General features: G+C 44.4%; 1 protein-coding gene across 4 annotated transcripts in view; it reads right to left on the bottom strand.

Moving 5' to 3' along the window:
• The window catches only part of TUBGCP3 (tubulin gamma complex associated protein 3), an 88,509-nt gene extending 67,695 nt beyond the window's left edge, over positions 1-20,814 (bottom strand). For 3 of the 4 annotated variants that reach the window (XM_041731034.1, XM_041731032.1, XM_041731033.1), the window contains exons 1-5: positions 20,582-20,814; positions 10,261-10,368; positions 6,685-6,752; positions 2,716-2,793; positions 1,179-1,396 (exon numbers count right to left, since the gene is read on the bottom strand). In XM_041731034.1, coding sequence (XP_041586968.1) covers positions 1,179-1,396; positions 2,716-2,793; positions 6,685-6,752; positions 10,261-10,368; positions 20,582-20,657 — 548 coding nt within the window. In that variant the 5' untranslated portion in view covers positions 20,658-20,814. Of the gene's footprint in view, positions 1-1,178; positions 1,397-2,715; positions 2,794-6,684; positions 6,753-10,260; positions 10,369-20,581 lie in introns of those variants that run through there. The other variant, XM_041731035.1, reaches the window with a different exon arrangement.
• Between the last annotated feature and the right edge of the window lie 6,314 nt (positions 20,815-27,128).

Here is a 27,128-nt window from a genome sequence, read left to right as displayed (position 1 = left end):
GAAAGAAACGGCTGCTCTTTGAAAATCTAAGACATGACAGCTGATTTCTGAGGACATATGTTCTGATAACTGCAAAAAAACATATCGCTTCCTGGGACTGCACCACACAAATGAACCTCCATGGAGCAGACTGATTACTGATAAAAAAGAGGGAGAGCTGTGCTCCAGTTATCTTCAATGGGGGGAAAAAAGTCATTAATAATACTTATTAAACTATGACCTGCTTAAACAAGTGATATCTTTAAAAAAAAAAAAAAAAAACTATGACCTGCAATATAGTTCTAAATTTAAGAGAAAAATTCTAAAGGACCACTTCAGCTCAAAGTCCTCTATACAGTTCTTTTTCACAACAATTATTTCAAACTCTAAGGTAAAAATGACAAAGTCTATCGACTGTTTCAGCCAGAACATAAATCAGAGATTAAATCTGTAAAATACATCCTGCTGTCTTTCTAGAACACCAGACTGCATTTATAACCTATGTGTGCTACACACACACAAGATTCTAGTGATGTGAACATAACTGTATTAACGTAATTTCCTATGACACTATGCTCATGTGAAACACCCATGACGATGAATCTCTAGTCACTGTTCTGTATAAATACCTACTGGTTGACAGTCTGCTTTAATGTGATCACCAGGAATGAACCATGCATAGAAATATGTAAAAAGACAAGAAAAGCAAAGTTCCAAGTCCACTACCACATTAGCAGTGGCTTCATTCCCAACCACAAACTATATCTCCTGGAAACATGAGATCTGACCGCACATTAACCATGCGTTCCCAGAGCTACTTATCTTAATTCTCGAGCACTACAAGGTGCTATAATTGTCAGTCTGAAGACCTCAGTACTTGAGGACAAGAAAGCTTTATTTCAGTTTACTTATTTTTTAAATAATAAAGAGAATAGCACACATGGGTAAAGGAGATCAATAATCACTGAAGAAACTATGGGAATCCAGCAAGGGAAATGTCACTCAGTTACCTCAAAATGAAAGGCCCATCCTATCATACTTCTGAAATAGGGCCTTACTACTATGCACTTGCATTAACAAAGTAGAGTAGGCCAAAAAAGATTACAGTCAACCATGACTAGAGAGGAAAGAATTCCCATTTGAAACAGAGAAGAATAAAATCCTAAGAGGAACAATCAATGTGTGCAAGCTTGATTTACCCTGGAAGGAGAGACTGCGGCGTTGGGGTTGGGCCATTTAAGGTGTACACACTTATGCTACTGACGCCACTGCTTCCCATGCTACCAGCGCTCTGGGTCGACTGGGTGCTGCGGTCCTGGTAGTTAAGCGGGAGCGTCTGAGGCCTGGCATAGTAGTAGGGAGTCGAGTGAGCATCTCTTGGTAATGCTTGAGCGAATAATGCAGCATAGCTAGAAACCTGAAAATGAAGTCCAGTAAGAAATACAGAGATACAGGGGAACCTGGGTGGCTCAGTCAGTTAAGCATCTAACTCTTGGTTTCAGCTCAGGTCATGATCTCAGGGTCATTGGATCGAGCTGTGCATCATGCTCCTCGCTCAGCATGGAGTCCATTTGTCCCTCTCCCTCCCCCCAGTTGTGCTCTCTCTAAAATAAGTAAATAAAATCTTAAAAAAAAATACAGAAATATAATATTACAGAACACTTCCCAAATCAACAAATATAATTTGTATTCAGATTTTAGTTCTTTCTGTAATTGATTTTGTACTCAGTAAGCAATAATTTAGTTGTTATACTTTTGAAATATGGCAGAACTGATAAAAGTTTCAAACATGTTCCTCAGAATCCAAGCAAACTAAAACGCAAACAATCATTCAAATATTTTTGCAAGTGTGGCACTATCCTATAATGGAAGACGGCTCCTTACTCAGACATAGGCTTTCAACATAAACAAGCCTCCTGCACCACACTCCTGCCCCCATAGGCCCTCAAGTTTCTGTAGTGGAGCACCTTCTTGCACAAGACACTCGGCTCGCAGCAGCCAGACAGCTCTTCCAACACCACGTGGGCTGGAAACTAAACCCACGTGGCAACAAAGTTCGGACTGGTATGACAGTAATTAATGTTCATGATGATATCTGAAGACACAAGAAAACCTAAAAAGTCCTCTAACTCATACAGAATTGAGTATTAATATGCAGCTATGCTCCTATTAACAACTTGTGAAAACTGTTTTTATGCTCTATTTCATAGGACATTCTTGTATTTGAGGTAATAATATAACTCTGGAAAATATCTTAAGGAAAAGCAGTGAGTGCCCTGTCTAAAGAAAGAAGGAAAGAAAAGAAAATCTCTTGACCTTCTAGGACTACCAAGAAAACTAGACAAGTTATTTTTTTCTCAATTATGTTCAATTATTTTTTTCAATTATTTTTTCTCAATTATTTCTCAATTATTTTCTTAAGTACAGAACCCAATTCCTATCAAAATTGGTATACTTGCCCTAACTAGACACTAAGCATGTTTTAAATAAAGGCACTGGCCACCTGGGTGGCTTGGTTGGTTGAGTGTCCAACTCTTGGTTTCTGCTTAGGTCGTGATCTCAGGGTCGTGGGATTGAGCCCCAGGCCAAGCTCCCTGCTCAGTGAGGAATCTGCTTGGGATGCTCTCTCATTCTTCCTCTGTCCCTACCCCACTCTCAGTGTGCACTCTCTAAAGTAAATAAATAAATGTTTAAAAAAAAAAAAAAAAAGGCACTGAGCTGCCAACAGCCTCTTACCTTGTTCGGCTGCTTGCGCGGATCTTCACTAAGGCTTAGCAAGAGGTAGAGAATTGACCATTTATTTTTCAAAACTCCCTGTTTAAAAGGAAAACATTAAAAGAACAAGTCTGTACGACTCTCCAGCTTTATCTACCTTTCTCCTAAATGATCCTTATTTCCAAAATAGAAACGTGTTTTTTTTTTTTTAAATTCACATGGTAACAAGTCTAAGTGTGTTCATTTTTCAGGTATGACAAACAGTGCTACCCAATAGAAGGCTGCAAATAACATTTTCAAGAGGTCATGACCTCCTGAAACTAACCAACCCCAAAGTCCCTAATGAGAACATGTGTATAAATTACCCAATTCCGGAATAACAGCAATTCCCCTTTAAAATACTTCTTAGAATAACCAACTTCCTAAATGTAGTGATTACAAGAAAAATGCCATCATGAAACAGGTGAACGCTTCCCCTCCCTTATCAAAGTGCCATGTAGGCCATAAAAGAGAATAATTGAAAGAAAAAAAAGGGAGATTCTAAAGTAAACGATGTAAGTCTCAGCACCACGTATACCGAAACTCAAGGCTCTGCAGTAAGAGTTCTCAAAACAAGCAGTACCTAGGTTTCTATGTAAGGTTATCCTATGGACCCCATTACTTTCCAATCACGTCTCACTCCACCATAATAGCCCACCCTCAATACATTTTCCCCAAATCTACAGAGCATTTCTACTCCATTCATATGACCTTACCTTTTAGATGCACAAGCTGGAATACATAAATAGCTTTATTTATAAAACCACGGGATGGTTACTTACTTTACACAAACTCTTCATTATATAAAATATTCATCTAAAGTTTCTTTAAAGAAAAAGCTCAAGAAAAAAAAAAAAAAGAAAAGAAAAGAAAAAGAAAAAGCTCATCTCAGGTATTTAAATTATGGTCTCACTTAAAAAGTTGATTTACACACAATTTTTTAGAAACAAGAAACTCACCAGCCCCGACAGAGTCCTCACTCTGGTGGCAAAGAGACAAAGGAGCAGATACACTCTGGTGGGATACGTGAAATGTCAGACATGGGTGAGGGGGGAGGTCACTAAAGTGGCCCATCATTTATGAAAGGATCCCCAGAGAGGGCAGGGTCTCAAAGAAGAATGGGTGATGCAGGCACAGAGGAGGGAGTAGGCATGGCCTTTTCAGGGCACTGAAGACAGATCACCCTGGCCAAAGCCAGGCAGAAGCATGGACACCAAAAGTAGAACAAAGCATCAGATTAAAAGGGTCTCCAGCGTGGGACCAAGAAGTCCAAGCAGGAAGCTTCTGAAGGCATGATTGTATCTGCTGACTGTCCCCAGAGGCTGGACTGCAGGAGGCAGAATGAGATGCACAGGAAACTGCAGTCATTCAGGACAACATGGTCAAGGGGGAGGCGGACACTTGGTCTCTGCAGCCACCCAGGCAACCTTCGCAGCCCCCTGTGGGGAAGGTCCTGGACTCCCTGGGCTCAGAGACACCACGGGTACAGGAGCAAGGCTTGAAGCCCATTTGCCTGCCTCCAAAGCACCACTCTTCACCAGATCCCATCTCCTTGAAGGGCTAGGAAGCAATCAACTAACAGCACTGCCACGTACAGTAGGCCTGCGGGGGACGTCCTCAACATGTCACCTCCTGTAATCGGCACAACCACATGGGGACACAGGCCTTATTCTCCACAAATGACAGAAGCAAAGGTGAAAACCTAAACCACCTACCTACCTCACAGAGCCACATGCTGGGATGCAAACTAAGGTCTGCCTGCCTCCAAAGGGGACAAATGAGAAGCATGCCTGAAAAGGACAACTAACAAGACTTGGGGACACAGCAGATGTAGGGAGAGGAATCGTCAATGTGACATTCAGGTTCCTGGCTCTTGGGAATAGACCAACAACATTATTATTCACCAAAACGGCAAACACAGAGGAAAGAACAGAGGTGTGCATGAGTGGCTCTGAACGGACGCCTGGAGGTATGAAACAAGAAAACACAGGCATGTTCCTTCCTGGTCTGAGGCTACTGAGCTGTAAGTCCCTGGGGGAGTGTCCCATGGAGCGTCAGGATGCCCAGGGGGCTTTGTGAAGACAGCTGGAAGTTTCACCCACACAGTGGGAGTCCTGGGTTAGACCTGTAACTCTCACTTTAGAAATAAAGATGATATACAGAGTGGAGAGCAAAGGAAGTTGTCAAAGTGAACAAAGCTGTGCACCAAAAACTCATCAAATGGCACATATAGAGGAGGCGGCATCATTTTTGTTAACATGAACAGAGCAGGTGTGTAAAGGGCCAGGCTCAGCCTGAAGAGCTGGGCAGCTGCAAGGCGCCGGGCAGCTGCAAGGAACTGTGGACAAACCAGGGAAGCAGGGCGGCACCAGGCGGGCAGGGGCCATCAGCAGCAGGGAGGCCTGAGGGGCTGCAGAAGGCACAGATCACCAGAGCCAGGGAGCCTGGCACAGGAGGTGGAGGGGCGCAGGGGTGCCTGGCAGGAGGGATGAATAGCTTGGCACCACTCCTCACTGGCCTCAACCCTGCCAGCTCCAGGCAAAGCCAACCAGAAGCCACAAAACAAAGAGAGCCCTGGGGCTGCCACCTGCACCTGTCAGCCCTCCAGTGCACAAAGCAGGGTGCAGAAGGGTGGGGTAGAGACCTGCTGGGCAACCAGGATAAATAACTCCAGAATCACAGATGTTTTAAATGCTTCTAAACTACTTTAGACCCTGTTATCTCGGATTCTGAAATCTAAAGAACCATGATTCAGACAGAAAATTTCAAACGTACACACAAATTGAACTTTAAATATAATACACATTAGTGCACCCTAAGATCTGGAGGAACATCAAAACAAAGCGGTTAACTGACTCCAGCCGGTGACACAGAATGCTTCTCCCAGCATTCATACCCTACTAAGGTTCACCTCCTCCACGGGTCAGCCACCCGCAGCCCCCACGACCCTCCACACCTCCTATACCACACCCTCACCACCTGCCCCTTTCTCCCGGCATGCAGCACAACTTTTTGCACCTGCTGCTGCCCTCACCAGCCATCCTCCCTTCTCCAGTTCTGTCAGCCACATTCCAGATTGCAGCCCAGGAATACCAAGACCCCTTCCCCAACATCTCTATACCACACCAGATCCCATTTGCCAAGTCCTGCCCACGCCTCACACAGGAGCACAGCCGAGAAGGGTTTTCAATGAAAAGGCAGGATCAAACTTTAAAACCAGGAACTGCATGTTTTAGCAAAAAGATGGGAGCTGTTAATCTGCACATATTTTTCTAATTTGTTTAATTACTAGTGTTCTATTATCATGTCCTAATATTGTTCATCCAACAACAAAATGTTCAAAATCAGAAATTAAGTTATTCACTATAACAGCACCAATTAGGGTGTGATGAACACTAAAGTGTATCAAGAAGACAAGCTCTTGGGATCCCTGGGTGGCGCGGCGGTTTGGCACCTGCCTTTGGCCCAGGGTGCGATCCTGGAGACCCGGGATCGAATCCCATATCGGGCTCCCGGTGCATGGAGCCTGCTTCTCCCTCCGCCTGTGTCTCTGCCTCTCTCTCTCTCTGTGTGACTATCATAAATAAATAAAAATTAAAAAAAAAAGTGGATTTTCCTTAAAAAAAAAAAAAATTAAAAAAGAAGACAAGCTCTTGCAGCTATGGGTAGTCAAGACTTCCACCAGTGTGCTTCCTCCCTGTGATGGGACGAAGCCACCTGCACTACAAACTCAGGTGTCCATAATTCCAATTACTTTCCCCATGTGGCTTCCGTCTTCTTTATAAGCAGTGTGGTATTAAATGCAGCTGAAAATTACATTTAATATTGAAAAGCTCTTAAAAGCCAAACACAATCTACATTTAAAACCCATTCCCAACATAGGAAAGTGGATGTGAGACCACAAGGCCCCAAATGGGTCTGATGGCCTCACCCCAGTGGGACACGTGGTACCTGTGAATGCAACTTTCTGTGCAGCTCTGAAAATAACGCAGCATCCGCTTCTCTTCTCTGACGGATAACTGAAAAGTCAGAAAAGAAAAGGACTGTGTTAATCACATACTCTAAAATCCCTCTTATGATCCTGTTTCACCCATGGTAACAGGTTAACTGATGTCTGAAAAGAATCCTGAGCTTAAGAATCAAAATAATTAGCCAACAAGTGGCATTTCAGCTCTACCTATTTATTTGGTCAATGCATTTAATATCTCTGACGTTTGTAAAATATGGATGTTATTAGGCAGGAATCAAGGAATTTAAAAGTTAAAAGGGACCTTTTAGATTCTATCTACAAATATTAATAAGCAGTCTAGTGAGGCCAACTACCACCAGTTTAATTCATTAATGACTACGTGAAAGGAGAGATGTATACTCCTGTAGGAGTGGTAAATTCAAATACCGTGGGAGTGGTAAATTCAAAGGGCAATAACAAAAGTTTATCATTCATGATAGCTTACATTAAAACCACACATTCTAAGCATTTCTTTGAACATATACAGCAAATATTAGTAAATGTCTTCAGATGCCCAGAGCTATGCTCACTAGTTTCCTGAAACCCACATTAATACACGAGAAGCCCATGTTCTGGTCCATTCCATTAAGGATGAGACTACACACTGGGTCTGGGCCCTGAGGGAGGAGACCCCACTCACCCACACCTGCGACACCACACACACCACCTATACACTCGCGCCTCTCACAGGAACCCTGCCATACCTGCTACCAGAGAAAAGGCACCATTTTCATGATCTAGCTAATAGCGTCTGTAGGCTCCAAGGAATCACCCAGCAGGACTAATTTCTTAAAATCTCATCAGCCAAGTTCACTTAGCTCTATATGTTCCAACTGGTTTGCAGAAAGACTGGCTTGATGGCCAATGCTTTTTCATATACATCAGCTAGGAAAGGGTCTTGGTATCACGTTCTGATCTTAGAAACCACATACCAGAAGTTAAATCATCCCAATTACATCTGCACTGTCAAGTCATCCTATGCAGAGAGGTAAAGCTATCTTTAAAACGTATTGCAGAAAATAAAATAAAATAAAATAAAATAAAATAAAATAAAATAAAATAAAATAAAATAAAATAAAAAAATAAAAATAAATAAAAATAAAAATAAGATGTATTGCAGGATGCCTGGGTGGCTCAGTGGTTGAGCATCTATCTGCCTTTGCGTCAGGTCATGATCCCGTGGTCCTGGGAGTGAGTCCTGCATCGGGCTCCCTGATGTCTCTGCCTCTCTCTCTGCATCTCTCATGAATAAATAAAATCTTAAAAAAAAAAAAAAGATCAAAGAATTTACTTCCTTTTAAAACATATAGAAATACTCCAAATGAACAGTCACTAAATTAAGAGATGTTTTTTCTATAGAAAGAGACTGACACTAACTCAAACATGCGAAATAATCATGGGACAATAAAATAGTAAATAATACAAATAAAAATAAACAATATTCACCAAAAAATGATTTATCCAACAGACTGCAAAACAAATCTTTACTTAGAATGTACCCCACTCACAAATGTGAGAAATTAAGAATCATTAGGTGTTAAACTTTGTCACACATGAGTTTTGCAATTTGTTTCAATATAAAACACCGTAACCTTTTATATTTTAAGTCGGGTATATAAAATGGAAAATGACCTTTGTGTTATTCCAGAAGACAGAACCACCCTAATTCAACTAACCTACCAAAAACTGTAATCAAATTTCAAAAATGCTAAAATGTAAAAATTTTATCTAGGAATTAAGGAAATATGGTAAGTCAGTGGTGCCCACTACATCCACTACATGAGAGAGACATCCACAGCACTCCACCACTGCAGCTGGGCCATCTGAGAGCTGGGGATGTTGGGGGGAGGTCTGGGGGGGGGGGCAGCAATGGTGGTAGTGGTTATGGACACCTGGTGGATGGACACCTGGTGCTAACAGGCAGAAAAGGTGCATGGTGCCAATACACAACAAGTCTTATTTCAAAACTGTAGGATATTACACAGGAAAAAAAAAAAAAAAACTATGCATGGCTCCAGCTCTCTTCTTAAAAGAAATCTCAAGACTTCCTTGCAATACCCACTCCAGCAATGTCATGCCAATTCTCAGTTTAAATAAACCTTTTTTATTTAAACTCAATTAGCCAACAAATAGTACATCATTAGTTTCAGATTAGTGTTCAATAACTCAAATCAGTTGCATAAATGCCCAGTGCTCATCACATCACGGGCCCTCCTTAATGCCCATGACAAACTTTATTTTTAACTACTACGTGTATGGATAATATGGTCACCAGGAGACCCTGAAATGTAAATTTGCAAAAGGAATAATCTATTAATATAGTACCTAATAGTTAGAGCTGTCACTAATAATTCAAAATGTAAAATAATCTAAAGTCTGAAATGGAAAAATAATCTAAGATGTAATAGTCATCAGGGTTCAAGAAGAGTAGTGTTCTTATGTTTAGTTTTATAGACAAGAAATGTAAATAAAAAGAAGTGTTTAGAGGTTAACAGCAAGATAAATACTCCATTTTCACCTCTTACATAAATAATATATCACGGTAAATAACACCAACGGATGGGTCATTTCCAAGCTGACTGCTCATCAAACCCAAGTAAGCCAAGGTGAGGACTGCCAGGTCCAGGTACTTGAGCACAGTGCCTCAATCACCAAGGCCCCTCACCTCCAGCTCCGCTACACGGCCCTGTTTGACATGCTCAGACCACTGGTCAAATGCAGTGAACAAGGCACCAACTGGCAGTTGGAGACTATGCCATGAAGGAGGGAAATCCTAGAAGGTGTCACCACTGGTTTGCCAACACAGTCAGAAGTAACCGAAGTCCATTTCATCTAGGCAGTTAACAGCCAGACCTCAGCAAGGAAAACACACTGACCTTCATGGCAAGGCTTGCTTTTCTGGCAGGTGAAGCTGGGGTGGGACAGCCCAGAGAACTGTGAGGAGCAGGCCTCTGGAGAAAAACTACCCTCCGACTGATACAAGAGAAATTTCCTATGTGGGTCTTTCTGCACAAAGCGTCCCTCCCTCAGTCCCAGAGTACAGAGAGACAGCAGAGCCCCACCTTATACAGCCAGAGAACATCACAGTACCCCGGTGCTAATAAATGAAAAGCTTTCTTCTCAAAGGTAATGATGTCTTTCTTAAGCTTTCAGTATCAGCTCAGAATTAAAAAGTTCATAAGTTCTAAAGTACTAGAAGTCTGGAGGTTGACAATCAATAGAAACAATACTGAGCATTTTCTTGCCAAGAGCATTCTATGATATGTGGTCAAAAGGTGCATAATGAATACTGCAAACCACAAGATATGCATGAGTGCACACTAAGCCCCTTATGCCCCTCATACTCAGTCACTGAAGCATCCAACTCATGATTTTGGCTCAGGTCATGATCTCAGGGTTGTGAAATCAAGCCCCACATCAGACTCCACACACAGCAGAGTCTGCTTCTCTCCCTCTCCCTCTGCCCCTCCCCTCATGCTCTCTATCTCAAATAAGTAACAATGAGGAAAAATACATACGTTCTTTCTTGATTTTTTCAGCTACAAGAAATTCATCTCTTTCAACAGTTGGGGCAAAGTTGCTGCCAATAACTCGCACAGCGTACTGGAACTGCTGGGCTACATCAGCTGAAAGGTGAACACAAGGATGCAAATTATTGCCAATCAGGGTAAGTTCTGATCACCTCATGCTTCAGTGGAGACAGTAGATTGGGCATATCTAACTACCTCCTACTTTCCTAAAGTTTTAACACTGCAGGCAGAGGAGCTATTAAGAAACCAAAGTAAATGAATGACATACAGTTCCATAAAACAAGAAAGGGACAGGCCTGCAGTCTGATGAATTCCTAGGAGACAAATCCACTAAACTGAGAATAAAGAATTTTATTACACACTTCTCACTCACCAGGACAGACTATACTGGGGGTCACAAAACAAACTTTATTAAATACGAAATAACTAAAATTATTCAAATTATGCCTCTCTATCAATAACAGAATTAAACTTGAAATTATCAGAATACTGAAAAATCCTCAACCATCTGGAAGGCAAATAACACTGTATAACACAATGGCCAGAGAAAGTCTCAAAGAAAACCAGAAAATATCTTGAACTGAGTGAAAATGAAAATACAACACACTAAAATAGGTGGGACACAGCTAAAGCAATGTTTAGAGAAAACATATAGAGTATAAAATGCTTTTATTAAAAATGAAGATGGGTCTCAAATCAATCTCAGCTTACAGAATAAAATCTAGAAAAAAGAAGCAAACTAAACTCGGGCCATTATGAAATAATAAAATAACAGAAATAATCAATGACATTTAAAAGAAAAATAAAAAACAAAATCAGTGATATCAAAAGCTTGTTCTTCAAAAAAAATTTTAAAAAAGGAATTGAGAAACATAAATTTGTGACCAAGAAAATTAAGACACAAATTTAAGGATCAAAGAGGTGATACTTCTGATCGCACAGAAATGTTTGAAAAATTTAAGGATCAAAGAGGTGATACTTCTGATCGCACAGAAATGTTTGAAAATGAAAGCTAAATAACTGCCATAGATATTCCCCCCCAGGAGCTGGTATGACATAACACCCACCCCGTAAGTGTGGGCTGCTCAGTGTCTTCCCTCCAAAGAGGAGAGCACGGAAATGGGGAAGAACTTCAGGCAGAGAAGACTTCTGAAAAACACACCTCAGCCAGGTGATCAAGGTCAAGACAACAGTGACCACAGTGATGAGTGACCCTGACATGATGTACCCTGGATACAAGGTAATGAGAAGGACAATTTACCTCTGGGACCTTCCTTCCAAACACACATAACCACAGTCTAATCATGAGGGGGGGGGAACACCAGCTAAATCCCAACCAAGACATTCTATAAAATAACTAACTTTTAACCCTTGAAACTGTCAAGGTCACCAAAAAAAATAGTAATTTTTAAAGTCTGAGAAACTCTCAGAGCCAACAGGAGCCCAAGGAGAGACGACAGCTAAAGGTAACATGGTACTCTTGAAGGAGCCCTACAGGAGTAAAGAGGCATTAAGGGGTAATAAGTGAGAAAATCTGAGTAAAGTATGTAGTGAATAACCACCAGACCATACTAACATTAAGACACTAACAATGGGAAGGGCATGGAATATAAAGGGGACTCGCTATGATAGTCAAAATGTTTCTGTAACTCTGAAATTATTCTAAAAGTTTATTTTTAAAAACATACTAAAACATACTAAGTCTAAAGCCCATGTTTCACCAATCATGATTTATTGATCTGGAATGGGACCATGGTACCAATATGTTTTCAGGGGCACCCGAGTGACTCAGTAAGTTAAGCAGCTGACTTGATTTCAGCTCAGGTCATGAGCTCAGGGTCGTGAGATCAAGCCCTGTTACCAGGTTCACATTCAGCGCAGAGTCTGCCTGAGATTCTGTCTCCTTCTCCCTCTGCCCCACCCATCTCCCCACCTGCTCTCTTAAATAAATAAATAAAATATTCTTTAAAAATGTTTCAAAACCTCTGTTTTAAAACTTTTAAAAAATAAGGCAACTTAAATGTGGGAGGAAAATGGTTTCTTGGGTAAACTCAAAAAAGAATCTCAGCCCATATCCTACAACATATACAAAAGTTAACTCAAATATGTCATAGTAAGCATAAAACATAAGTCTAAAACACTCTTAGGGAGGAAAAAAACAGAAATCTTTGTGACTTGGAGTTAGACTAAGAGTTATGTAAGATACCAAAATCCTGACCCATTAAAAAATGTGATACACTGGAGTCCATCCAAGATTAAACTTCTGCTCTGCAAAGGACACTGTTAAAAGAATGAAAATACTGAGAAAACATTCGCAAAACACAACAAAGGACTTGAATTCAGATATATAGAGAGAACTCTCAAAACTCAGTAAAGGGTGAAAAAAGAAATCCAAATAAAACATAAGCAAAGTGTTCAACAGACAATTCACCAAGAAAATGAACAGCAAAGAAACACGTGACCATACGCTTGAGGACATTCGTCATTAGGGAAACATAATTTAAAACCACAATGAGGGATCCCTGGGTGGCGCAGTGGTTTGGCGCCTGCTTTTGGCCCGGGGCGCGATCCTCGAGACCAGGATCAAGTCCCACATCGGGCTCCCGGTGCATGGAGCCTGCTTCTCCCTCTGCCTGTGTCTCTGCCTGTTTCTCTCTCTCTGTATGACTATCATAAATAAATAAAAATTTTAAAAAATTAAAAAAATAAAATAAAATAAAACCACAATGAGATGCCATTATTCACCTATTAGAACTGCTGAAATAAAAACAGACTGCCACCACCCAGGCAGGAAGCTCTCCAAGCTCAGGAGCTCTTCTCACATTCTATCTGGTGAGCATGAAGCTGGCACAGGCACTCTGCAGAACCTTCTGGCAGTTTCTTTAAAAGCTAAGCATACACTTTCCGTGTGGCCTAGCAATCCCACTTGTAGGTATTTTATTCCAGAGAAAGAAAAACTTATGGTCACATAAGACTCTGTATATGAACGTTTGCAGCAGCATTACCTATAATGGCCAAACCCAGAACCAACCCAGAGCAGATGTGTACAGCAGCAGCGAGTAGACACAGCGTGGTGCGTCCAAGCCCAGGACACCCAATGCAATGACATGGAGTGAACTATGGACACACATACCGCGAGTGAACCTCAGACGTGTTCAGCAGAGCGCAAGAGGCCAGGTTCAGGAGGTTACACCCCATATGACTACATCTATGTGACATTCTGGAAAAGGCAGAATACAGTGACAGAGAAGAGATCGTGGTTTCCAGAGGCAAAATGGCAGTACAAAGGAAACAGTAGTGAAAATTTTTTAAGAACCAATAAATATTTTTTAAAAGGCAAAAGAGCAGCAGATGCAGCTTCCAAAAGGTAAATAAACAGAAGCTGGGAAATCAAATACAACAAAGACAATAGCTAGAATTGAGGGGAAAGAATTCATAGCAAAAGTCTTCCACAGTCAGTTCTCAAATGCATGGATCACCCAGTGTTAACCCAGATAAACTGTTAAGTCCCACACCTAGACAAAATTTCAGAACACAACTGTACAACTGATATATAGCAGAATTTCAGAACATATAGAGAAAAATCCTAAAAGCTGCCAGATACAGCTTCAAAGGAATAAGAAACAGTTTAACACCAGACTTGTCAGTAATGAAGAAATACCTTCCAAGTGTACAGAGGGAAAATAACTTTAAACCAAAATTATCTGATTGATAATTTAAGAGTATGAGAATAGCAGAAGGAGGGAAAATGCAGACATTCTCACACTTGTGAGCACTTATATTTGGTAAATCCTGTTGAATCTACTTCTAAGTGTGCCCCAGATATGCCCATGCCATAGCTGCCACCCACCTGGCAAGGAGTCTCCTCAGCAGCTTGGTCACCCATTCCTACTTTGCCCCCTTAAATTATCCACATGGTAGTCAGAGTGATTTTTTTAAAACCTAAATACTACCATTGCTCTGCCTGAATCCTTCCAACACACCCAGAATAAAATATAAACTCATGAGGATAGCCTACCCGACCTGGTCCCTCTTACCAGCCCTGCTTTGCAGTCTTGCCAATCCTTGAGCACGTAACACCCACTTCCAGCTCAGAACCTGACCATCTTCTCCCACATCTGCCGGGTACTCATTCCACCACTTCACCTGGTTCTCTATTTAAATGTCATCTCTTCACACTGCCTTCCTATCTCAAGCACGCCCCAACACACATGCACACAGGCAAGCCCACACTAAATTCTCCTTAAACACCACTATGGAGCACAAAATGTGTTTAGGGCTTTCTGAATGCATACAAAAGGGGAGAGGGCAAGCCAAAAGAAATAATCGAAGTATTTCTGTGGAATCCTAAGATTAGGGAGTTTTTCTTCCTCATACTTTTCCAAACTTTTAAATTCTCTAAGTAATAAATATTTTTTTTATTTTTTTAAAGATGTATTTATTTATTTATGATAGAGAGAGAGAGAGACAGAGACAGAGACACAGGCAAAGGGAGAAGCAGGCTCCATGCCTGGAGCCCGATGCGGGACTTGATCCCGGGACTCACAGGATCTCGCCCTGGGCCAAAGGCAGGCGCCAAACCGCTGAGCCACCCAGGGATCCCCCAATAAATATTTTTTTAAAGATTTATTTATTTATTTAATTTATGAGAGAGAGACAGAAAGAGAAAGAGAGGCAGAGACACAGGAGGAGGGAGAAGCAGGCTCCACGCAGGGAGCCCCATGTGGGACTTGACCCCGGGACTCCAGGATCGCGCCCTGGGCCAAAGGCAGGTACCAAACCGCTGGGCCACCCAGGGATCCCTAAGTAATAAATATTAATTTTATATATATTAAAAGTGGCATTGAGGCACCTGGGTGGCTCAGCCGGTTAAGTGTCCAACTCTTTATCTCAGCTCAGGTCTTGATCTCAGGGTTGTGAGTTCAAGCCCCAGGCTGGGCTGCACACTGGGGGCATGGAGCTTGCTTAAAGGAGAAAAAAAAATGTGTCACTGAAAACTACATGCTTACAAAGGAGCGCCTGTAAAACTATTCTACTTAAAAAAAATACTTATAGATTCCTAGGATTCTGAGTTCTAAAAAAAAAAAATAGTTCATTAACAAAATATTCAAGTATTTTGAGAAAAGGAGCAGTATGCCTCGACAGCAAGTAACAGGGAGGACCTCGTGAAGTGGGCTGTGTACAAAGGCCTCTCTGAGGAAGCAGCTCTCTGACAGGGAAGAAGTCTGCCCTGTGAAAGGATACAATGAGATTCACATGTACACTGTTCCCCAACAGACGCCCATGCCACTGGGTTCTAAAATCCAAATCATAAAAGCTAAAGTCATTCCATCAAGAGCCCCAGGTGAGGAGGTCTAGACTGTAGCTCTTTAATGATTGGCTTAGCCCAAGATTAAAAATGAGAATATTCCACAAAACATCTAAGGAATGTACTATGTCTCCACCTCCAATCTGCTCTGGGTGTCAGGAGCCTGGAAGGGAAGCCAGTGCTCCTCTGCCCAACCTCTGAAAACCTCTTTTTGAGAAGAACTAAGCACCAGTAAATTCAAGGACACACCCTGTCCAACAAGAACCAGAGAGCAGACGTCATGCTGCGCTTGCTCGCTCTCTCTCTCTCTCTCACACACACACACACTCTAAGACAAGCAGGTGAAGACGGAGGCGAGAGGCTGTGCCACAGGCAGGGCTAGTACTCTGCTGCCTCCACCCAGCACACAGAGAAATGAGCTGTCAGTTCCACACAGAAGAACAGGAAGGAATTAATTCAACACATCGGGTTCTGGAACCAAAGCTGTGGGTTCCAATCTTGGTTCTCCAATTCACTAGCTCAGTGACAGTGAGCAAACTACATACTCTCTGCACATCTGTTTCTTCAGCTAGAAGGTGAGGGAGTAAGTATTCCAACTTCCCGGCATCACTGGGAGCTAAGTACATACACTAGCTCACAGTACAAGCGCAATGTCTGCCATTAGTAGGTACTGGAAAAATGTTAGCTATTTTTATTATTATTGTTATTAATCTGAAAATGTCATCCCAATGCATGTTAGGTCTACCACAGCCGTTAAAACTGCAACTCAATAAAGTGTCCAGCTTTTAACTTCTCAGCAAGATACTTTGGTCTTCATTTTGTAGATTTCATGTAGGAAACATATTAATTCTCTTCACCTGGTGTGATGAGATTTATTCTCTAGAAAGGACCCTCCAGCTGCAGCTTAGGAGAGGCTGGAGGAGGTACAACACCAGGACAAGAAATGCATGGAACTGCATAGTCTTAATCCAAAGAGCACTTGGATGTAGGCCCAAGAGTGTTAAATGGCAGCTATCTTCTATATTCCAAGAGGGCTCCACACACTCAGATAAAAGAAAACTGAACACAGAGATTTACAAAGCAGTGCGGCTCGGGAGAAAGCACACAGTGCAGCTGTGACCTGTCTGGTAAGGCCCGAGTATGTGCCTCACTGCTTCTCCTGTGTGCATACGATGCTGTGTCCTAAAGGACAGACGACATGCCAGCTAAAGCACAAGTGCTCTTGACGGGATGAGCACTGGGTGTTATTCTGTATGTTGGCAAATTGAACACCAATAAAAAATAAATTTATTATTAAAAAAAAAAAAAAAGCACAAGTGCCATGTGGAACACGAAACCAGCCACGCTTCATGCCTCCAAACGCAGGTCACAAAGACTGCACGTTAGTGTGTCAGAGACCTAGCTCCCAAAATCCCCGGAGATGGGGCCACAAGATCAATTCTGAACAAGCATCACATGTAGAGAATTAAAAATGACAAGGTGTGAAAGCTTAGATACAGTAAAAGGTCCCCTCTTCGGCCACTGCCGCCGGGCCTCCAGAGCCCCACCGCAACCCTGTTATCTGGTTCTCCCGACCACAGGTGATCCGACGTGCAACTCCAAATGAATGAAAAGCAATGCTCCAAGACAAAAACAAAAATAAAAAACTTTGCTCTAGATTTGTGGTTCTCAATCTGGTCTCAGGGCCCCTTTATACTCTTACTATTAAGGATCCCTAAAAGGACTTATTTATATAGGTTAAATCTATCAATATTTACTGTATTAGAAATTTAAACCAAGAGCATTTTTATATTTTAATTCATTTTAAAATACATTAAGCCCACTAAGCACAACTTTCAAATAATGCTTAAAACTTTGAAATTTCAACATTTTAGTATTCAGTGCACTTTTATAAACACATACTTAATATAAGTTTTAATGTCCAGTTAATATATATTGATTCCCCAAGTATGTAATCAAGGGAAAACCATAACTTATTGGGAACTTCATCAAAGGCTCTTCACCGTTTTTGGAAAATCATGAAAGCAAACAGCAATAGCACCTGAGGTCAGTGAACCGGCAGGACAACCCTCTTTCCCTTGCCTGCACCGCAGCCCAGAGAACACTCTGCCACAGATCTGGGCGATCATCTTACCTCAATGCCCCGTGCACGACCATCATACCTGAGCACTGATGTTGAAATCCTGAATAAAAGTTCTGTATTTGTTATCTCACTAAAAAGATGATTACAACATATGAAAAGGACTGTTGGCCCTGACAGAGGTGAAAGACTGTAATATCAAGAACACTGTTTCCAAACAGAAATAACTATCCAAAGACATAATAAGTAAAACATGTTCTGGGAGAAAGGCAAGGATATAGAGAATTTTCCTGTCACGGGCTGGCAGGATTTCAAGCAAATTGGCAGGCTGGAAAAGGTGAGAAATAGTGGTTATACCGACTTTATAAACATGTCAAATACCATTACAATTAGGTGCTTTGTTTCTGAAGGTCTTTTAAAGCCAACTGTAAAAAAAAAAAAAAAATGTTAAATACTTTATGAAAAACTGATTCAGGAAAAAAAAAAACTGATTCAGGGGCATGTGGGTGGCTCAGCGGTGGAGTGTCTGCCTTTGGCTCAGGTCATGGTCCCAGAGTCCTGGGTTCAAGCCCCGAATCAGGCTCCCTGCATGGAGCCTGCTTCTCCTTCTGCCTTTGTCTCTGCCTTTGTGTCTCTCATGAATAAAAATAAATAAAAATCTTTAAAAAAAAGAAAAAGAAAAAGAAAAACTGATTCATATGAAACTTGTATTAAAAATAACAATGGGTGCCTGGGTGGCTCAGTTGGTTAAGTGTCCAACTCTTATTTCAGCTCAGGTCATGATCTCAGGGTCCTGGGATGGAGCCCCACATCAGGCTCTCCGCTGGGCATGGACTCTGCTTAAGATTCTGTCATCTCTCTGTCCCTCCCCCTGCTTGCCCCAGCTTGCTCGCTCCCTTGCTCACTCTCAACAAATATCGGGAGCGCCTGGCTGGCTCAGTCATAGAGCACCAAACTCTCCACCTGTAGGTCATGAATTCAAGCTCTACATCAGTGTAGAGCTTAAGAAAAAAAAAAAAAAAGTAACAAGTATCAATTATTCTTCAGTATCACAGCATTGAGAAAGCAGTATTACAAAAGTATAAAACCAATCGATTATGACATTAGGAAAAGAATCAATCAAGTGCTCTTGGTTATCAGATAAAATACCCACTAATGAAAAAAAAATTTTTAACAGTCAAACATTGCAAAGGCAGCATTCTTATAGCTCCTTCGCTCACTAAGGCAAAACAAATTAAAATAGAACAAGGCAAGTTATTAAATACTTATAAATTCTTCAGTAAATAGCATAATTTGGAATTGTGAATATAATTGGCAATCCTAGCTGTTGAGAAAAGAACAAACAAGGAATCATCTTTAATGCATTTTATGATACATTTTATTTGGAAGAGCCCCCTGGGATCTCACAGAGAGCCTATTTACTCTTAATTTAAACACAATTTTAAATAGAGTGGAGGGCATAGAACTTTGCTGAAGAAAAGTGCTTCAATCTCCTTGAACAGGTGAAACAGTCAAAGGAGCCTCAAATATTTTTTAGATTTTTTTATTTCATTGAGAAACATCATGCTACCTCACAATGAGTGGCCTTCAAAGTCCAGTTGGGACAATGGGAACAGACGACCATGTGGCTGATCCCCGGAGGAAAACTGAGGATCTGCCGGTGTAATGAAAACACTGATGTTGGAGTGAGTCACAACCAGCAACCTTAGCTCTGGCTTCTCAGATTAGGAACTTCAAACCAGAAAGGTAACTGGAGCGCCCGAGATACACACACAGATGAGCTGGAGACAAGACCTGAAGACAGCACGCCTGGCTGGCAGCCCCAGCAAGGCCTCTGCACCAGATTCTGGGCATTCTGGGTCCCCAGATGCTCCCAGAGCCTCTCCCTCCACTCAGGCCTGTTTCAGCACCTCCTCAGAGGCTTCCCCGCACGCCACTCCATTTTCATCACAGCATTTACCGCTAACATGCATTACCCTAGTATATCACGTCTCCTCCACCAGCACGTGGCACCTACAGAGGAACGGCTTGTCTGTGCATCTCTGCATCACCGGCACCTAGTGTAACGCCTACAGGTGCAGAGCCCAAACACTTGTTGGATGAATAAAGTGACAGAGTTAATTAAACTTCAAGAAATGTACAAAGAACTGTGCCAAGTTGGTGCCACTTTACAGACTGGCCAAAAAAAAAAAAAGAAAAATCCATCTTTATCCCTTTACCTTATCACAGAACAGAAAATAAATTATGTACCTAAATGTCATAAACCAAGAAAGGTCAAAATTCAGTCTCAATGTTTTCAAAGTAATTTTGTTTGACCTCTTCCAGCAAAAAACTGCCCTTTTTCTTTGCCCCACTGTGGTGCTTTAAGGAATAAAGCTTTAGGGCTTCTCCAACTGTCCAGAACACCCAGGCCCCCGCCCGCCACGACCCACGCGGGGAGGCCCAACCGCCCTCTCCGAGCACCGCGGCCCCCGACATCCCCACTGCGCGGGGCGAACCCTCGGGAGCGCGAGCCCGGGCCGAGGCGCGGCCTTCGGAGCACAGCGTGCAGGTCACAGTCGCCTGCCCCTCGGCGTGGCTCTCGGAGCTGCTCGGTTTTCCCGAGGGGCAGGGACACGCCGCGGCTCGCCACCCCGGGCCCCGCGCCCCGCGCCCCGCGCCGAAGGGGGAAGCGCCCGCGAGCCGCCCGCGCCGGGCCCGCTCGGGACGGCGGGGGGGGGGGGGGCAGCGGTGACTCAGCCCGGCCTCCGCCCCGGGGCCGCAGCGCCCGCAGGCAGGCACAGCCTGGGGCCAGCACAGCCTGGGGCCGCCCCCCCCCCGCCCCGGGACGCGGGCCCCCGCGGCCTCCGCGCCTCCCGCACCCCGCGGACGGGCGGCCTCTGGCACGCGCCTTCACGCCCGAGCGCGGCCCAGGCCGCTACCTTCGCTCCTGCCCAAGATCCGGCAGCACAGGTTCTGCAGCAGGACGTTCGGCGACTTCTGGTCCGGGGTCGCCATCCTCGCCCGGGACGGCCCTCGGGGGCCCTGCAGAGTCCCGGCCTCGGCCGCCCGGCCCCACGCCGCGCGGGGTCTCGGCGCCCCAGACAGGCTACGGCCCCGCGGGCAAGGCCGGCGACGACGCCGCCATTTTAACGGAACCCGCCGAAACCGCGGGCTCTTCCCACAATGCGCCGCTTCTTCCGGGCGCTCGGAGCCGCGGGTGCGCCCGCCTGAGAGCTCCCCGGTGCGTTGCGCACGGTCCCCCGACCACAGGCGCCAGGCCTGGAGGGTTCCGGAGCACCAGCTGCCCCGGGTGCACGAACACCCCCCCACACACACGTCCCCGCCAGGTCAGGACGGCCCAGGTCAGGAGGACAGCTTTGCTTGGTGCCCAGTAGTCCATAAGAATAGCTTTTTAGTTCTTTTTTTTTTTTTTAATGTCTGGTTACACTTTTAGTGGAAGAAGTCCGCTTGGAGGAGTACAGGCCTCGGGACCTTCCTGCCGCGATGGCGCCGCTGCTGCGCAGTCTGCGTCTGCCTCAGGGCAGCCTGCGGCTCCCACGGGCGGCGCGCATCCGGCCCCGGGCCCAGGAACCGCCCCGGAGGGCTGCGCGAGGCCGGGAGCACCGGCGAGCACCGGCGAGCCCCGGGAATCTCCAGCGACCCCAAGGCAGTGCACGCTGAGCCGCAGAAGCTGCAGCAGCGCAGGAGGCCCGCCCGGCCTCCTCCTCGGCCCAGCCGGCCCGGCCGGGAGCTGCGGTCCACCTCCCCCCGCCTGCCTGAGAATTTGGGATGAATATGAAAACAGCTGCTGTCTCCAGATGACCCGAACTATATCACAGAGAAACAGGCACCTTCCAGCCATGGAGTGGCCAAGCCCCCATCCCTTCCCGGGTTGGAGAAAAGAGGCCGCATAGACCAGGCCCCCTGAGGTCTCCTGCTGCAGGTGACGCCTGCACACGCGCCCCTGGAGAAGGGCCAGGGCCCTACACTTAACACCCATCTTGGCATGCTTGACTTCTAGAAGTGGGAAAACCAGAAGCGGCACAAGGCAAAGGCTGGCACCTCACACCAGGGCAGAAGTGCAGGCTCAGGTGGCAGCAGGAGGCCCTAGCCTTCCCGCCCCTGCACCCCCTCCCAGCGGGCCTGCTGTGCGTGCAGGGTTCTGAGGTAGCAGAGCTGGGTCACAGACATGATGGCAACGTCACCAAGGCCATAGCAAGCACAGAGAGGGAAGGACAATAGAGAACTCGTGGCCCAGCAGAGCAGACGTGTGCTAAGCTGTCCTGACGTCATCTCCTGTCCCTGAAACGTACCCAAATGTACCTTTACACTGCCAGTTTGAAGAAACGCAATAGGTGGGTATGTGACAGGATGTCAGACACAAAACTGAGGACCCCACGCTCTAAAGAAAGCCATGGAAAATGGGAGGCCGATGACACCTCAGGATTGATAGGACGTAGCCAAGCAGGCATTGCTAATTGCCATCACCCCCATCCTGAAGGCCCATCCACAGCTGAACAATTAATTGATGGTGGAGAAGCAAGGGGTTCTGGAGGTCCTGAGACCATTTCAGAGACACGAGGACCGGCCCGCCAGGAAACTGCAGAGGCCAGGCCCCCTGCACAGAACCTTCAAGGAGAGTCACACACGTGTCCCACAGAGGATTGGGCTCAGATGCCCACACAGAGACAGCATCAACAGCCATCCGGGGCTGACAGTGAGGACCACCGGCAGAAGGTGCAGCCAGTGTGGATGTTCAGCCCCCGTCCTGATCCCTCTATCTGGACTCCAACTTGGAGAGTTAGAATCAGCAGTGGAGGTGAAGGGAGAGAGGACAAGCGCCTTTTTCTCCCTTCATGCTTCAGACTGGATCCTACATGGAAGCTTTGAATTGACCTGGACAGAACCTTTACAAACTAAATAGGACTAACATGGTCATGGTGCCTCAAGTATCGCTAAGGACAAGACTTACAGGGAAGCTCCCTAACAACCTGGGGCTGTTTGCCTGGAAGGTTTGAATGTGGCTGCGAGCAGGACAGGCCCATCCTTCCCTGTGTACTCTCAGAGCCACTGCCTGCCCTGCCCTAATCTGCCCTATATCCTAAAGAACCCTGGAGTGCAAGCTCCCAGGACAGCCGGCCTCCTGGTGGGTTCAGCCAAAGGTGTCAGTGGCAGAGGACTAGAGGTCAGGAGGAGACGACCAGAGTTATCCCCCTATTGCATCTGCCCCTCGCCTTGTCTGTGCCAGCTGCTGAATGTCCTCTACAGCAACACCTGCTACCAGCCTGCTCCTCTCCTCCTTCATGGCCCCAGGCCCCTCTGTGCAAGTCCCCTCACAGATCTCACTCCTGCTGGGAGATTCCAGAACATAGGATACCAGTAGCATTAACTCTTCCCACTGTCTTTTCAGCCCTATGAAAAGTAAGCATTTTCTGCACTTGCTACTGAGTTCCTCTCCTCCTGCCTCAACCACCCATGACTAATACCCTAGATTACAGCCCCTGTGTTGAAATTGCTGGAGTGGTATGTATTTTACAGACTAGTCCCTACTATCTAGTTCTTGCTAATGGGAATGATCCCAAGGAAGAGATCCTCCATTGAGATTCCAGTATTAGGTTGCTCACATGTCTGAGCTCAGATATGTTGGGATTTTTTAAAATGATTTATTGATTGATTGATTTGAGAGAGAGAGCAGGGGAGGAGCAGAGGGAGAGAACAGAGTATCTCAAGCAGGCTCCATGCTGAGTGCAGACCTGGGGCTCCACCCCAGGACACTGAGATTATGACCTGAGCTGAAGACAAGAGTTGGACGCCCAACCGACTGAGCCCCTTAGGCGCCCCTGTTGGGATCTTGTTGAAGGGGTAATCCATCATATGTTGAAGTTCCAAAATGGGTTCATATTATCACGTGTGGCTGCTCCAGACAGACCGCTGGCTGAAAATAAGACTTTGGGAAATTAGCTGCTGTAGTCAGCTGTCTTGGCAGCAGTGATGACTACCAAGACTGTAGTGTGGGTGGGCCGGACTGGAGTGTGTTTGGAAAACCTGGGTATACCTTAAGGTATAGTCATAGAGCCAGGGAGCTCCAACAACAGCCCCAAGAGGAAGCTCTTACTCTATTTTTTTTAAGATTTTGTTTATTTTTTTTAAGATTTTGTTTATTAAGAGAGAGAATGCATGGCAGAGGGAGAGAGAATCTCAAGCAGACTCTGCTCCCAGCACAGAGCCCAACTCAGGACTCTATCTCATGGCCCTGAGATCATGACCCGAGAAACCAATAGTTAGACACCTAATTAACTGAGCCACCCAGGTGCCCTTCTTCTTCTTCTTCTTTTTTTTTTTAAGTTGTTTAAATTTATGTTTTAAGTAATCTCTACACTCAACATGGGGCTCAAACTCACAACCCGAAGATCAAGAGTCTCATGCTCTACCGACCGAGCCAGGCAGGTGCCACAAGTAATCTCTTATTCTTGGACTTACAAAGTAGTCAGAACTCAGGACCAGATTCCAAACTTGACTGTCCAAGTTGTAAATTATGATGTAAGTTGGACATGCAGTCCTGCCAAGACTCTTCTACTTAGGGCAGGTCATAATTGAGAAGAAGAGGGGCCTGAGATTTGGGGTGGAGACATTAGAGTGAACCCCAAGTCAGCGAGGCCTTCTAAAACAACATAAAACCTCTCTTCTGTATGCAGAGAATGGCCTTGAAATCCTTGATTTCCTGAAGCAATTAGAATAGATATTCTCATGAGCAAATAAATTAAAATGGAATTCCACTGAATTCAAATAACCCAAATGGAAGAAAGACAGGCTGCTCCAGAGAAACAAAAATAGAAGATGACCTTCCAAATAAACCAGGCGGTGGATGTAATTAAGGAGTTCTCCCATCTGCAAAATGCCCTGCAGAGGCAAGAGTACTAATCCATGTCGGACTTTAATAAATCAAGGGCCTAGTAACTACCAAATAAAGAGTAAATATATTGATGATTATCAAACTGCAAAAAAGAGTAGAATATAGAATAAAAATTTTCATCCACAGAAAGAAAATAAAAATCCCCCTCCCCAGATAAAAATGAATATAGGACAGGAGGAACGAGAGAAAAGTATATTTAAGAGAGATAGTATATTTAAGCCAAAATATTTCACAAATAACATTGGATACAGGTGCCCTGAGTCCGCAGATGGCAGATACAATTCTAGTCCCTGTGTATCAAAGCTGGGTGCCTGCGCTCCACCAGCCTGATCCTCACTGTTGGTGTTGACCTTGGTTGTGAGCCTGAGGTCCTGTGGGTCCACTTTCTCCGGGGCAAAGTCACTCTTTTTCTCCTGACTTTTTTTTTTTTTAATTTTGTTTATTCATGAGAGACACAGAAAGGCAAAAACACAGGCAGAGGGAGAAGCAGGCTCCCTGCAGGGAGCCTGAGGAGGGACTCAGGACTGGATCCCAGGCCCTGGGCTGAAGGCGGCGCTAAATCATTGAGCCACGGGGGCTGCCCTTCTGACTTTCTGCGCTGTGATGCTCGAACTTGCATGGAGAGCTAGGCGGCAGATCCCTCCATACGGCATCTCCAAGTGAACTATACGAAGTTGTCCTACATGGAAGATGTGTTTATTCTCCCCTATTTGTTTATTTAATAATTTACTTCAACCGGTACGTACTTGGGGATATTTATGTTATACCGTGGGTTTTCATCTAGCACTGCCTTACTCGCTCAGTCTTCACCCTTCACAGCTCTTTCATCTGGCTCCTGGCTCCCTTTGACATTCTCTCATCCTTGTGAGTTCTTAAAAATTCATGAGTATACTTCATGTTTTGTACTCCTATTTTAGATTTATAATGGATTGAGTAGAGAGTACAGAAAGTCCCACATAGCCACCCATCCCTGGCATGAGGGTCCCCTACTATTAACATCTTGCATCAGTGTGGTGTATTTGTTACAGTTACTGAACAGCATAGACACACTACTATTAACTGGGTGATGGGATATTGTGATGAGACCATAAATCCCATGGTCATGCACCACTGTCTCATCTTTTCTGTAAAACGGGCCCCTTTGTGTGAGGCAGGGTTGTACAAGATGCACCTTGTACAAGATGCACCTGCCTCTCCCTTCACCCCGTGTGAGCATGCTCCTCCGTGCAAGAGTCGGGCAGCTCTGTCCCCCTTCACCTTGATGTAGGCAAGATATGAAGTCCTTTTCTATCCTTTTTTTTTTTAAGATTTTATTTATTTATTCATAAAGAGAGGCAGAGACACAAGCAAGAAGGAAAAGCAGGCTCCATGGAGGGAGCCCGATGTGGGACTCGATCCTGGGACTCCAGGATCACGCCCCGAGCTGGAAGGAAGACGCTCAACTACTGAGCCACCCGGGCATCCCTTGTATCCTTTCTTTCATGTCACATGTGACATTGTAGGAAAATTGCATTCAAGCTAAGTGGGAAATTTTGTGATTAATGTGGTTATGGGTGCCCAACTCAGCTCCTCAGATCTTCTCATGCCTGATTGATTGGAACTTATGAATGGTCTTTCAGACTACAACTAATTTATAAATTGATATTCACATTTCTTTTTTGAGATCATCATGATTTATTGTTCTGACATTAGATCAACAGAAAGAAACTCCAATTAGGCTTTGAAAACTTGTATATTTCGGGGAAATGTCATTTAAGCATTGTAAGTAGATGGATAAATTACTTCAGAAGTCAAGCAGTCAGGGGCAGTCTGGGTGGCTGAGTGGTTTAGTGCCGCCTTCAGCCCAGGGTGTGATCCTGGAGACCAGGGATCAAGTCCCATGTCAGCTCCCTGCTTGGAGCCTGCTTCTCCCTCTGCCTGTATCTCTGCCTCTCTCTGTGTGTCTGTGTTTCTAATAAATAAATAGAATATTTAAAAAAAAAAGAAGTCAAGAAGTCTTGAGACACTGTCCTTGTTTTATGTGCACAGTGTTTCTTCATACTTTTTAAGAAATTGGAATTGATTTTCAGAGGTTGACATTTGACAGGTATTGCTATAAATATCACTAGGACTGAAGACTCTGGGGTAGCAGGAGCCTCTGTGCCCCTGCTTCCTAGAATTGTTTTTGCCTCCGTTCTTTTATCCTGTTACTTGGGTCTAGATTTATAGTTTTTAAGACGTATTAAATTTCTTAGGATGGTGTTCAACTGGAACGTTGCTTCTTTGATTCTAAACGTATTTCAAATTAATCTTAAAATACTATAAGAAAGGAACTACAAATGGCTTCTCATACTGGGGAGGAAACATCTGTCTGAGCACAGAATTCTCTTGCTGCTCCTCACAATTCCCCAGGTAACAATGCCCTTACCATGAACTTGATTCATGAACTGGTTGAATGTTGGCATTCTGTCATCTGGAGCTGTGGTGGAAGATTGAGCAACCCTAAAACGAGCTTCCCAGGGAGCGATGGAGGGGAAAGAAATGGGGGAGAAGTCTGCACCTCCCAGCTGGTGAATAACACCTGGAACGTCAGG

Source organism: Vulpes lagopus, chromosome 16 (assembly GCF_018345385.1).
Source record: "Vulpes lagopus strain Blue_001 chromosome 16, ASM1834538v1, whole genome shotgun sequence".
NCBI classification, from domain to species: Eukaryota; Metazoa; Chordata; class Mammalia; order Carnivora; family Canidae; genus Vulpes; species Vulpes lagopus.
This window is presented reverse-complemented; position numbering and strand designations above follow the sequence as displayed.